Genomic DNA, 13,216 nt, shown 5'->3' with positions numbered 1-13,216 from the left:
GCTGTGGCCCCTTGGCAGGCAGGGAGTGATAGGACTTTGCCCTGGCTGGCCCCGCACTGGTTTAAGCTCTCTGCTGGTCCTTAATGGGCCTGGAAGCACGCGGGGAATGCGCGGCGGGGGGCAGAGCGCAGCGTGCCCCCCATGGCCTCAGCGGGGGCCTGGCACGCAGCCCCCCCCCCCCCCCCCCAGCCCTCCCCTGTGGCAGGGACCTGAAATATCTCCTATTTACTGGGGTGGAAAGGGGAATTGTTACAGGGCTTTGGAGAGCAATAAAAGCACTTCATGCTGCAGAAGGGGACAAAGGAAGCTGGGGGAGAAAGGGGCAGAGAGGAGACCCCCCCCCAAAGGAGCTGGAGCTGCTGTGCCCCGTTACAGATGGCACCTGCAGGCACAGGGAGATGGGATTCAGCTCTCCAAGGCCAGATCCTGCTGCTGAAGCTGCTCCACAGCATCATGAAAGCAGGAGGGAGTTTGGTTCTCCCCCCTGGCAGGGGCTCAGCACCCCACAGCGCCGGGGGGAGAAAAGCCGAGGGTCACCTTTGAGCACCCCCCAGCCACAAGGCAGGGGAAGAACAATCAAGACAACAGCCAGCATCCACCTTTTGCTTTTAATTTAATGGTTTAGGTTGTAGGAAGGGGAAGGGAAACGGCCAGCAAACACGGCAGAGGCTGCAGAGCTTTGACTCGCAGCACGGGAGCACAGCCCAAACACCTCTGCCCCCCCCCCAAAAAAATAAATTGGGTTGCTGTTACTGAGCCAGACAAATCCAGTGCTGTTGAAGTTAAACATTAACCTCAGACAAGAGGCAATAAATAAAGCAGTGCCTTATAAGAGGCACCTCTTTTTTTTTTTCTTTTTTTTTTTTTTCCTTTCCTCCTTTCAACATTAAAAATTGGCATCAGAGCACGTTTTCAGGCTGTGGTTTCGGCCTCAGCCAGACCCAGGTTTCCTGCAGAGCCGGGGTTTTCCCCTTCTGTGTGCAGGACGAGGCCCAGGCCCACAGCATCAAAGCACGTGCATTATTCCAGTTGGGTTTCTCAGGGCAGGAGAGGGAAGGGCTGGGGCTGGACCCCGTTACCAGCAATCCCAAAAAAAAGCCTGGACGGCACCTCTCAGCCTCCTGCCAGCACCCTGCTACATCTCTAGCTTGGTTGAGGTATATCACCTGCCCTATCCGTTATCTTGTGCAGCCAAAAAAAAAAAAAAAAAACACACAAAAAACAGTGCAAAGAAAAAAAAAATCCCACCCCCCCAGCTCCTTCCCTCCCATGAGATGAACCTGCCTGGGTGGCAGGGAGGAACCCGATCACCCAAAGTGCTGCTGAGCTGGCTCCTGGAGCACCCCCAGACCCCAGGGGGGCTGTCGGAGCAGCTCAGGGCTCTGGTCCCATTATATCCCCTCCCCTGGAGATGTGCCCAGGCCACCCCCCTCCCCACGCTGCAGCCCCTCCAGCATCCCGCAGCCACCACGGCTCCCTCCCTGCGCATCCCAGCGCCTCCAAAATAAATACGTGGGGCACGGGGCGGCAGCAGCAGCCACCCCGGGCTCAGGGGAGCCCGACGGGGACACGTGGGGTGGCCGCAGGGTGTCCTCAGCTCAGCTTGATGCCGATGGCCACGGCGTGCCGATAAGCCTCGGTGACATTGTCACAGCTCTCCAGGGAGAAGCGGCTCTCCCCCAGGGAGCTGGGGCAGTGCGTCATGGTCCAGCGGCGCAGCCGGCGCCCTTCATCCACCTCCTCCTCCTCCAGCCGCAGGAGGCTGTCGGCGGAGACACAACCCCGCATGCCCACACCACCGGGGGGGACACGGGTGGGCAGGTCGAGCTGGTCAAAGGACTCGGTGGAGAGGATGCTGTCCTCGCTCACCGCGCTGGCCGGGCGGGCGCGGGGGGCTAGGGGGGCTCTGGGTAGGGACACCTCGCTGAAACACCCAAAGCCCTGCCCCGGGGGGGCGCCTGGCTCGGTGCTGCTGGGGGAGTACTTGCTGCTGTGCTTGAGGATGCCTTTTCGGCCGGAGGGGAGGCTGGGGGGGGGCTGATCTGAAGAGGGGCTGTCGGCAAACACGCTCCCATCAAGGTCCAAGCTCCCCGCGTCCAGAACGTCCCCGGACTCGCAGCACTCCAGGGATGAGTAATAGCCCGACTCCCTCTTCGGGGGCTTTTTTAGGATTCCCTTCTTGGGCACAACCGCGGGGACGACGACGCTGCCCTCGCTGCCAGCCAGCGCCTCCGGGGACAGGACATGGATCAGAGCCACGGCAGCTCCTTCTCCATCCTCGCTCTTCGCCTCCCCCGCGGGAGCTGCCGGTGGAGGACCGGGCACCTTCTGTTCGCAGGAGTTCCTCTTCTTCAGGATGCCCTTGGGCCGCTTGAGGATGGACTTGGAGGGGTTCTCGGGGGCCTGGGCCGCCTCCTGCAGCACGTGGGAGACGTCGTTCTCCTTCTTGGACTTCTTGAGCGAGCGCTGCCGCTCCAGGGCCACGCCGGGGATGTGCTGCTTGAAGAAGCAGCGCACCTTGGAGCTGTTCTCGAAGAGGGGCCGGGAGGAGCGCCGCAGCCACTCCGCCACCGTGGCCAGGGGGGACTCGCTCTCCCGCAGCATCTCCTGCTCCCCGAGGGGCACTCGGTAGCCCCAGTTGACCCACCAGTGCGTGGCGATGTCCTCGATGGTGGCGCGGCGCTCGGGGTTCACCATCAGCATCCACCGGATCAGCCCGCAGGCATCTGGGGGGGGGAGAGGCAGGTCAGGCACCAGCTGAGCACAGATCTGGGAAAAACCACGCAGGGGGGCAGGGGTCTGCCTACCTGACAGCTTGGTGGGCTCCCGGTAGTCCCCGCTCGTGATCTGCTTGACCAAAGTCTTGTAGTCGTGGCCGTCGAACGGCATCGTGCCGTGCACCAGGATGTAGAGGAGAACGCCGAGGGACCAGCTGTCCACCTGCCGCAGGGAGAGGTGACCCTGGAGGGGGGCAGCAGCACCAGGCCACCCCCCACCGCCCAGCCAGAGGCTCACAGCAGCTCCTGGGGTGCAGGACAGGGCTCACATCCCCACCCCAGACCCCCCTGTGGGGCACAACGTACCTCCGGGCCCTTGTAGGGCCGCCCGTTGATGATTTCGGGGGATGCGTAGAGAGGGCTGCCGCAGTACGTCTGCAGGAACTTGTCCTGCTGGTAAACGTTGGACAGGCCAAAATCTGCGATCTGGAGAGGGAGGATGAGGCCGTTAGCATGCAGCAAGGTCCACGTGGCTGTGCTGCTCCCCCTGCCATCAGGGAGCTCTCCAGCTCTGGGCTTGGCAGAAACCAGTCCCCAACTTGTCACCCCAGGTCTTGCCCTCACTTTGGGCACCCTCCTGATGTCCCCGGGGAGGGCAGCATCCCAACCTTTCCCCCCTGCCCTGTTCCTCCTCCAAGCAAGCTCCCCGCAGCCTCCTGCTCCCAGCTCTGCCCCTCCAGCCCCATCACCCCCACACCTCGAGCAGGGGCAGCTGTGCTCAGAGGGAGCATCGCAGGGCTCTGCTCCAGCTTGATCACAGCCACGAGAGGCTGCTTCACCCCTCCTCTGCCCCAAAAGCTGGCACGCAGCCCTTCATTGTGCCTATTACAGGCCACTTCTCAGCGAGCAGAAGGTACGGTCCCTGCTCACGGGGTTACCACTGGAGATAACACCCAGCCCTTCCATCTCCAGCCACGCCGACCCCGGGGAGGCAGGCACAAAAAAGCAGCACCACCAGGAGCAGCAGGGCCCGGCTGCCCCACTCCGTGCTTACTGGGAGCAGGACTTGCACTGGGAGCCGTCGCACCCAGCCCGCCTGGGTTGGAGCTCGGCGCTCAGACTTTGCCCTCTTATCAGCTGCCAAACAAACCCTGGTGGCTTCAGCAGCCGGAGCTCGGGCTCTGCCTCTGCAGCCTCTGCCCTGGCAGCCAAAAGGGGGATTTGGGAGCCCTCCTGGTCCCCATCTCTTGGGCTGGCTGCCTCGAACCATGGCAAGTAGCAGCACAGGCGATCACAGCAGTCTGTGGGCCAGCAGAGCTTCCCCAGGGAGGTGGGGACCGGGTACCCCAGGGCATACAGGGTGTCACAGCCACCCCCAGCCCCGCTGCCCTGCTCCCCGTGGCCCCAGAGACACCTGCAAGGGATGGGGCAGGAGCAGCAGCACAGGCAACCAAGGAGCTCCTCAGCCCCCAAATTGGGCAGCATCCCTCCCACAGCCCTCAGCTGGGCAAAACCCCAAAGCGTGGCCAGGCTCCGCAGCCCCCCTCACCTTGATGTTCCCGTTGGCATCCAGAAGGATGTTCTCCAGCTTCAGGTCTCTGTGCACGATCCCATTCTGCAAGGGAAGGCAGAGCCGGGCTCAGCTCAGGGTGTCGGAGGAAGGGAAGGGATGGGGAGGTCACTGCCGTTCACCCACGGGCGTTGACCCAAGTCAGGGCGGTGAGATATCAGGAAATAACCCCAGGTTTGCAGTCGAGGATGAGCTGGAAGCCACGTCCCGACCTGGGTGCTACCAGCAGGGCTTTTCCCACATGCCAGCACCCCGCACCAGGCTCCTGCACCCTCTGGGTCCCACTCCCCAGGGCGAGCCCAGCTCCGGGCTCTGCTGGGACCTGCCCAAGCAGCACCCCGAGGTGCTCCGGGCTCAGGAGGCACCCTGCAGCCTCCCATTGCTGCCGAGGGAGGGCAGGATCCCAGGGCTGAGGATGAGCCACGTGAGACCCCCGAGCATCCCCAGTGGGACTCCTGGGGTCCTTGCAGGGCAGGCAGAGCCCACCCGCAGCCCCACAGCCCCCTCCCAGGGAACGAGGCGGTGACCCAGGGCTGTGCCCGCAGCCCTCGCACCCAGCCCTGGGCGGGACAGGGTTTGGTGCCACCAGTGGGGTTAGTCAGCCCGACGGCGCAGCAGCCGCTCGGCGAGGCTGAGCCTTCCCAAAACGCTGCTGGGGCACTTCCCAAGGGCCCCCACACCCTGCAGATAAGGGGCAGGGTTAACCCCACTTCCCAAGAAAGGCGGGCGAGATGCTCCCACCTCCCAGCCCCGTGCAGAGCATCCCTGCCACAGCTCCAGCACCTCTTACGCAGCGGTGCCGAGCCCAGGGGAGCTGCCCTGCCCCGATAATCCCCCCCGCAGGAACACGGCCCCCACGCACCTTGTGGCAGTAGTAGACGGCCGACACGACCTGGCGGAAGAAGTGGCGTGCCTCCTGCTCCGACAGCCGCTGCCGCTCGCTGATGTAGTCGTAGAGGTCCCCCTTGCTGGCGTACTCCATCACGATGACGATCTTGCTGCTGTTCTCAAACACTGCGCACAGGCGGGGAGGGGAAGCACAGGGCATCAGGGGGGGGTGCATGGAGCCGAGGGACTTCAGCAGCTCCTGGCTTTTAATGGCCAGAAGCCCCGACTGACCCCAACACGTTGCTTGTCCCCCTCGCTCTGGTTTGCGGACCAGGTGTTGGGTTTGTGCTGCTCTGGAGTGGGATGGGGATGGCCAGAGCTACCCAAGGGGCCTCCTGCAGCTCATACAGGGACAGGCTCTGATCCTCCAAGGGGAGGTTGGGACACCCCATTCTTCCCTAAACAGAAGCTTCCCTCCTTACTTAGAGGGAAGGGGTCAAAGGCACAGCCGGGTGGGCTCGCCATGCCCCACAGGGCGCGTTTTCCCCCTGTTTGGGGGCAGCCACCTCGCTGCTCCTGAATTCCTGCGCCCAGAGTGACTCAGACCTCGCAAACAGCACACGAGCTGCCCGGCAGCGTGCTGTTGTTGGGAGGACAACAGGGCTCTGGATACCTCACGTACACCGCCCAGGTGGCAGCAGCCCAGCAGCGGCCGCACGCACGCACCGGGCACACCGCGATAAACCCTGCGCACGCTGGGCTCGCTGCCAAAGCGCTCGGGTTTGAGCAAAGCCTGACCCAGTCGGAGGCTCGCTCCAAATCTGATCGTGTCTGGAGCTCGAGGAGCTGCCTTTCGGCTGCTCTGGCATTGTGCTGATGGCCTGGGAGCAGAGCCCAGCCCCTGCCACAGAGCAGAGCCCAGCGAGCGGCATGGGGAGCGATACGGGCACCGTGGTTTGGTTTTGCTGGGCCCCAGGGGAAGGAAAGGGAAGGGCTCCAGCACTGAGGTTTAGCTCCTGCCCCGGGCTGAGAGCAGAGCCACGGGGATTTCCACCGCAGGGATTGCCACCGCTACGGTGCCAGGCTCTTAAAGACCACACAAACTCCCAGGGTGTGCGGGAGGGCACGGGGCAGGTTCTGGAGCTGGTAATTCCCCAAAGAGCAGCGGGGCAGGAGCAGGGGAGGCACGGCCCCTGCCAGGGCTGCAGGGGAGGTCAGGGAAGTGGCTGGAAAGGAAAGGAGGTGGCAGTGGGGCTCACCTTCATGGACAGCGATGATGTGGGGGTGGTTGAGGGACGACATGATCTCGATCTCTCTCCGGATGTGGACAAGGTCCTGCTCATCCTTGATTTTGTCTTTCCGGATGGATTTGATGGCCACCTGCAGACCAACACACACACACAGGGGTCACCCAGAAGCCAGAAGAGGACACCACAGCCCCCTGCAGAGGGGGAGCCCCCCCCTCTTTTGGGAAGGGGCTCTCTAACAGGGGATGAGCAGCCCAGCTCCCCACACAGCCGTGCGCTATCCAAGGGCATCACCTCTCCACGGGAGCAGCTTAGCAGCCAGCTTCAGCTGTGAGGGTTTTACAGCTTCCAAGCCCTGGTGCTGAGCACACAGGGGCTGCTCACCCCCCACGAGAGCAGCTCCAAGCCCCCTGGGCAGGCAGCACTGCCCATTTCTCCTCTGTTTGAGTGGCTTTACGGGAACCAGGTCCTAGGCTGCAGACGCCGCTGGACCACGGCCAGAGGAATGTGACCGGCACACATGACCGGGGAGATAACGACAGCTCCTTAGGGTCACGGAAATGGAAAAAACAGGTTTTGTTTTCATCACGAATGTTTGTTTCGAGGAGGTGATTACGTAGAGGGAAGGGAAAGTTTGGTGTTAAGGAGCAGATCCTGCCCAGAAAGCGCTGCAGCCGGCCGGGGACCCCTTTCGCTTGGGTTTCCCAGTTATCCTCAGCAAGAAAACCGAAAGGGGAGGGGAAAGGAGAGAAAGTGCTGGAGAATAGATGCCTTCTAATCCTTTTTCAAAAGGGCTGGGGAGAGACAATGTGGTCCCAGGGCTGAATTTACAACTGAATCCAGCAGAACCTCTTTTCTTGTACCAGACAAGAATGCGGAACAGCCTTAATCCTGAAGGGACCCACGCCGGGTCTCCCAGCAACGCGCAGAGGGGCCGCAGACACCCAGCGGCCCCAGCCCACGCTCACAGCTGCGAGACGTGCACGTGGCCTCGTCCCCCTCTGCTTTAGGGGAGCCCCAAACCCTGCTGTGAGACCCCCAGCCCGTCAAGGAGCAGGGGTCGGGAAGCCCTGCTCCTTCCCAGCACCCCCAGTAAGCAGTACTGGGAGAACTGCGAGCCCCCAGGTGCTGAAGCAGCGAGATCTCAGCTGCCACGGCTGCGTCTGGGAGCTCACACCAGCTTTAAGGGCTCGGACAGGCACGCAGGACATGGGCTAGTCGAGTCCCTTTTGGCCCTGGAGAACATCTCTGGGGCTTCAGGCCAGGTTTGTCCCCTGCAGCAGCCGAGGCTGGAGGCAAGCACACAAGCAGGATGGACTCTGACCAGGAGAGGTTCAATAACCCCACAGAAAGCAATACCGAGGGCACTGAACAGCTTCTTGAAACCCAGGTATTCTTCCCCGTGACCTTTGCGCTACGCTAGCGGGTTAAAGTTTAACGATTTTCGCTCCAGCCCCTGATTTCCTGACCCCCTGCAGAACGCAGGGAGCCAGCCTGCTGCCCTCTCGATTCAGCTCCCCCCTAAAAACCTCAGCACCCAGCCCTGCAAAAATAGCCTGAGTATTTTGGGGGGCGTGCAGCACGTTGCTGACTTGAGATGCTCGCGCTGAGCCTGGCCTCAGAGCAAGACTCACTGCCTGGTGAAAGGCAAAGTGGCTGCCAGCAAGGGAAGCCCGAGGAGATGCCCCTGGCTGTACCCAGAGCAGTGACCGCCGAGGCTGCAGCACCAGCAGGATGAGTGCTGCTCAGCCCTGGAGCCATAACGGGGATAACACAGCAGGGAAAAGCCACCGTTAGGGTCTGTATCTCATATGACAGAGACTGAACCGGCCCTTTAGGGTGGGATGATTTATCCACCTGTCAATCCCTGCTGGTTAATCCCGTGGTTTTCTTGTCCTTCCCCAGGGGTACTGGGCAGCAGCTTTGTCCCAAGATTTCCCCTTACCTAACAGGGCTGGCAGAAGAGGATTCCCTCTAAGCAAGAGAAACGCACCCTTGAGATTAGGACCAGGAGCTTCAGCGATGCAGCCTACACCCTCCCTCCACCACCGATGCTATATGATAAAAATTTCCTGCAGCAAACAGCCCCCAGAACTCCCGCTGCAGGAGCCTGGAGAACAAAAAGCACTTTCCAAGTCAAAAAGGCTTCTAATTAAAAAAGAGTTTTTTTTTGAGGGGGGGGCAGAACAGGTATTCTCAGCAGCTGCTGGAAGATGCATTAAGCTACAACCCCAGGCAGCCCTTCAGAAGTTGTTCCAGATTGCAAGTGCAGCGTTTCACGCGCCATGAAATATGGATTACAACCCGCTACGGAAGGGACCGGGGCTCGCCCCTTACAGCAGATCAAAGGAGGCTTCGCCGCCTCCGAATATTCCAGGTGCTGCCTTCCACTCGACACCACGCAAGCCCCCAGATCCGTTTCTGACACCGCCAGCCCGTCCCACAGGAGGTCCCGGTTTCTATTTGATTTCTATTTGACTTGGCTGCGGGCCAGGGCTGGGGAAGGAACAAAAAAAAAAAAAAAAAAAGGGCCAGATGCTGCCATGCAAACAGGTGCAGGAGCCAGTTTGCAGCACGCATTACTGAGTCTTCAAACCAAAACCAAGAGGTAGGGGAAGGAAGAAAAAAAAAAAACAAAAAAAAACAATTTTTTCCCCAGCTGCTCAACATTTCAGGGGTACAGAAGTTTTTTCTAAGGAGTGGGGAGGGCGCTCAGAAGTATCCATCAAAAGGCACAAGCACCATTTCACCTAAAGGATTTCTAGCCAGAAAACAAAACTTTGAGACAAAGAATGATCACAGAAACACCACCACCACCCCCCCCAAAAAAAAAAAAAAAAAAAAAAAGAAAAAGTCTGGCTGATGAAGCCTGGTCCCTGCAGCCCACCAGCTGGTTAGACACACTTTGCTCTGAGCTAAGACCAGGCAGGTTAAAATTCAGAATGAAAAGAGGAAAAAAAAGACAGCCAGGCAGTATAACGAGATGGTTCAGCATCCAGTGCAGCTGACAGGCAGCTCCTGATCAGCCGGAGCCCTGCGTGGAGCAGCTCCAGCCCCACAGCCCCAGCCGGTACCGTGGGACCCGCGAGGGGTGGCAGGAGGCAGCAGTGCCTGCTCTCACACCTCGCTGGTTAGGAAGTGAAAGCCACTTAGAGAAGGAGCAAATAATGACCCGGCTCGGGATAAGCTTGAAGATTAAACAGGTCCGGAAACGCTGAGTGGTGCGAGAAAGAATTTGTGGGAAGAGGAGAGATTTGTGGTTAAGCCTCCTGTTCCTACACGGCCAGCTTGCTGCAGTACTAGTTAGTCGAGCCCTTGACTATCTCTGGAATTTATTGAGGAGGCAGTGGTCTGTGTATTTAATTTGCATCATAACAGACTTATGGTACCAGACAAACAAGTCCCTGTCCTAAGGGGCTTCCGCAGATAGGTGAGCTCCGGCAGTTCAAAGATTTCCCCGCAGAAGCTTTGTTAGTTAGGGGCAGAAAGGGAAAGCCAAGGCTTCTCACCCATCCCAAAGGAAGGGATCCTCCCAGGCCAGTGGGTGGGAGCCGCATTTCAAGGCCCTGATTATGCAGCAGAAGAGCAGCGCCTTCCGAACCAGATAGGCTAATGGGAACAGCGAGCCTGATTTAATCAAGAGCTGTTGCGTTACACCAAAACCTCTCCGATTTACAGTTGTTTTCCTCGATGCGCCTCGGTGGCACGCTAGCGATCCGAACCCGCACCCCTTTTGTGCTCAGGGCACCTTTGGGGGGGGCTCTCACTGCCCACCCGTGGTGCTGGGATGGTTGGGTTGGGGGGTGAGGGCCTTTTCCAGGTCTCATCCTGCAGCACAGGGTGAGCTGAGGCAGGGAAAGCACCGCCAGCTTTGCCCTTTGAACACCTGCAGCTGCCCAAGGCCAGGGCTGCCAAAACCAGCAGCACCCCGCTTTCACAGGGCAGTGCCCCCCAGCCCCCTCCAGTCCCCAGCTTTGGGGGCACCAAAGGGAGGATTTGGGGAGGGGGGCTCCAAGGGGGGATTCTGCAAGCCCCATTTCCACGCAGACCCTGAGGGCTCTGCTCACACAGGGCTGCAGAGCCAACACAGCCCATCAGCACCCTAAAATCAGGGCAAGAGGAAGGGGAAAGCCCTTGAGACCGGAGAGCAGTGTTTGCTCTCCACCGCCGGCTGCCCCTCTCAGCACCCCGCTCAAGTGGGCGAGGGGCTGCAGGAGGAAGAGGAGGAGGAGGAAGAAAATGGGGGGGGGGGGGGGAAACGAGGTCCCTAGGGGCTGCCCCCAGCACCCTTGGGGGGCTCCTGTCCCCTTTCCGAGCCATGGGGGGGCTGCACCACCGCTGCCCCCTGGTTATGCATAGGGGAAAACCGGGGCTGGATGAGGGAAGGATGCTCGGGGGGGGGTTAATGCTCGGGATGGGGGGCATGCAATTAGGGGGGGGGGAGGTAGGAGCAGCTCTTACCAGCCTGCCGGAGCGCTCCCGAGCCTTCTTCACCTTGCCGTAGGTGCCTTTCCCCAGCGTCTCCAGGAACTCGTAGCGGTGCTTGAGGTTGTGCTTGTGGTGGTGCCGCTTCACCGCTTGTTTCTTAGCAGGGGGGGGCGGTGGAGGCGACCTGCCGAGCCCCCCCGGCTGCGGGGCACCCCCCGACCCCGCCACCCGCTCCATACCCAGCTCCTGTCCCGGCTCGGCTCAGCCCGGCTCGGCTCAGCCCGGCCCCGCTGCTAAATGCGGGGCGGCCCCGCCGGCCGCGCCCCCCCCCGCACCCATTGGCCGCCCTCCCGCCCGCCCCGCCCGGCCCCCGGTGCAGAAAGGGGGCGGGAGGAGAAATTTGGGGGGGACCGGGGATGGGGTCGGGTAGGGATGGGGTAAAAGGGGAGCCCCCGGAGCCGGGGGGGGGGCAGCTGTAAGGTGGGGGGGGGGAATTTGGGGAGGGGGAGCCCCCCAGGGGGGGTTGTGAAAGGAGGGGGGGGAATGAGGGAGGGATGCGAAGGGGGTGCTGCGGATAGGGGGGGGGGAAATAGGGGGGCTGGGGATGGAGGGTTTGGGGAGGGTGCTGTGGGGGGATGCTCGCACCCAAAGGAGGGCCAAGGGGGTGCAGGGAGGATGCGGGGCAAAGCTGGGGGGGTTTCGCACCGGGGGGGTGCGGGGACACGGGGATGGATGGACAGACAGACAGACACAGGCACGTGGATAGGGTTTGCTGCAAGGAGCCCCAGTGCACCCAGCGCTCTCTCCGAAAATAAAAGTAAAAATAAAAGTAAAAATAAAAAGTAAAAATAAAAATAAATAATAAAAATAAAAGTAAAAGTAAAAATAAATAATAAAAATAAAATTAAAAATAATTAAAAAATAAAAATAATAAAAATTAAAAAAAATAAAAATAATAAAAATAAATAAAGGGGGGACACGGCTGCCTCCTGCCCCAGTGCTCCCACACACAAAAACATTTCACGGACGTTTCTGGTTAACCCTGCAGCACCTCCCCGTGTGGTCTTCTCGCCCCTGCGGTAAAGCTTTGTTTGGAGATATTAAAAGAATGCAGCGATTTCCCAAAGCAGCCAAAACAAAAGCTCTTTGCCCAGCTCTGGCATGTGCGAGGACACACCGGATCGATCCAAGCGGCAGATAACCGCGGCGTTACTCATCCCCGTGCTCCGACCTGGATTTTCCCACCGCTTCCAGCGGGTCTGGGGCAGACGGGGTGAGGCAGGGCAGGGGCTGGAGCGTGCAGCCAGGGGATGAGCTCAGCTCTGCAGGCTCTGGGCCCCCCGAGCACAGAGATAGCGGCCGTGCCTCGGCTACGGCGGGTCCTGTGCACGGCTGGAGCCCAGGTTATGGGATAAAGCCGTGCACCAGGCTCCTGCTCATCCTCACCGCTCAACGGGCTCCAGGTTGGATACCATGGAGGCAGAGTGGGGACACGGAGGTTTCTTGTATCTTGTGGCTGTGTGGCTCTGTTGTGCACAAGACTTTGGGGATGACCAAGTTTTTGCAGATTCGTGCGTGTCCTGCATCCTCTCCACCATGAACCTGCCCCACACAGCAACCCGTGGGCAAAGCCGGCTTCTGCTTTACCACCAGTTATCCCCCACGGCACGGGGGCTGGGGGGTGTCCTGAGATACCACAGCACGGCTGCACTGCTGAATTATTCACCGTGCCGTAACAGGAGCAGCTTTTCAATCTGAAGGTAGTGAGCAGGGCCCATAGGGGAGATAAACAAGGCGGAGAAGAGATTAACCAAACTGCAGCAATTTCAATGTCAAAGTAAACAGATAGGATCCTGGTCAGGCACAGCCCGCAGATTGCAGCAGGGTGGCAGGGGAAGGAGCAGGCCTTGTTGCAGCAAGGCAGGCGAGTTCCTGGGGCTGGGATGAAAGCTGCCGTGGCTCCCGGACACGGCCAGCCCCCAACGCTGCCTACGGAGCCATCCCCCAGCGGCTGCGGGATCGCTCGGGGTTGAGCCCACCGGCCCAAGAAGCACCCGAGCACGCATTTAGCTGTGAGCACTGCTTATTGCTCTTCTTGATTTATAAGGATGCCTTCCAGAGGCTTTCCCTGGGATGAAAGGAAATGAAGTGTCTGTCGGGCTTGCTTCTCTTTCTGTTTCTACCGGAGGAATTCTTCTCTGTGATTTTCCCGTGCAGTCGCTGACACATAAGCTTAGGTATGCTTTTGTTCCAGACTACCTCAGGAAGCCTTTTTTAATGGAAATGTCAAGGGACACAGATCTAAGTCCGCTGGAATCCACTGATAAGGATCCTGCGCTGCAGCAGTGAGTGGCAGTGGTGGTGCTGCTTCCTCAGCAGCGGGGAAACCCACAGAAAACCCCCTGCCCCCAGCCGCAGCCATCCTA

The 13,216-nt window shown here is 60.1% G+C and overlaps 1 protein-coding gene across 2 annotated transcripts; it reads right to left on the bottom strand.

Moving 5' to 3' along the window:
* Positions 1 to 589: 589 nt before the first annotated feature.
* NUAK2 (NUAK family kinase 2) lies at positions 590 to 11,076 on the bottom strand. 2 transcript variants are annotated; one of them, XM_068660298.1, is made up of 7 exons: positions 10,824 to 11,076; positions 6,375 to 6,495; positions 5,150 to 5,301; positions 4,267 to 4,332; positions 3,084 to 3,203; positions 2,808 to 2,940; positions 590 to 2,726 (listed from the first exon to the last, which is right to left on the bottom strand). In XM_068660298.1, the coding sequence occupies exons 1-7, from the start codon at positions 11,025 to 11,027 to the stop codon at positions 1,594 to 1,596; spliced, it is 1,929 nt and encodes a 642-aa protein (XP_068516399.1). In that variant the 5' UTR covers positions 11,028 to 11,076; the 3' UTR covers positions 590 to 1,593. The 2 variants fall into 2 exon arrangements, with proteins under 2 accessions (XP_068516399.1, XP_068516400.1); XM_068660299.1 differs by lacking the exon at positions 10,824 to 11,076 and adding an exon at positions 6,657 to 6,801.
* Between the last annotated feature and the right edge of the window lie 2,140 nt (positions 11,077 to 13,216).

This window comes from Anas acuta, chromosome 24, assembly GCF_963932015.1.
Source record: "Anas acuta chromosome 24, bAnaAcu1.1, whole genome shotgun sequence".
Lineage (NCBI taxonomy): Eukaryota > Metazoa > Chordata > Aves > Anseriformes > Anatidae > Anas > Anas acuta.
Note: the sequence above shows the minus strand (reverse complement) of the source record. Positions and strands in the feature narration are given on the sequence as shown.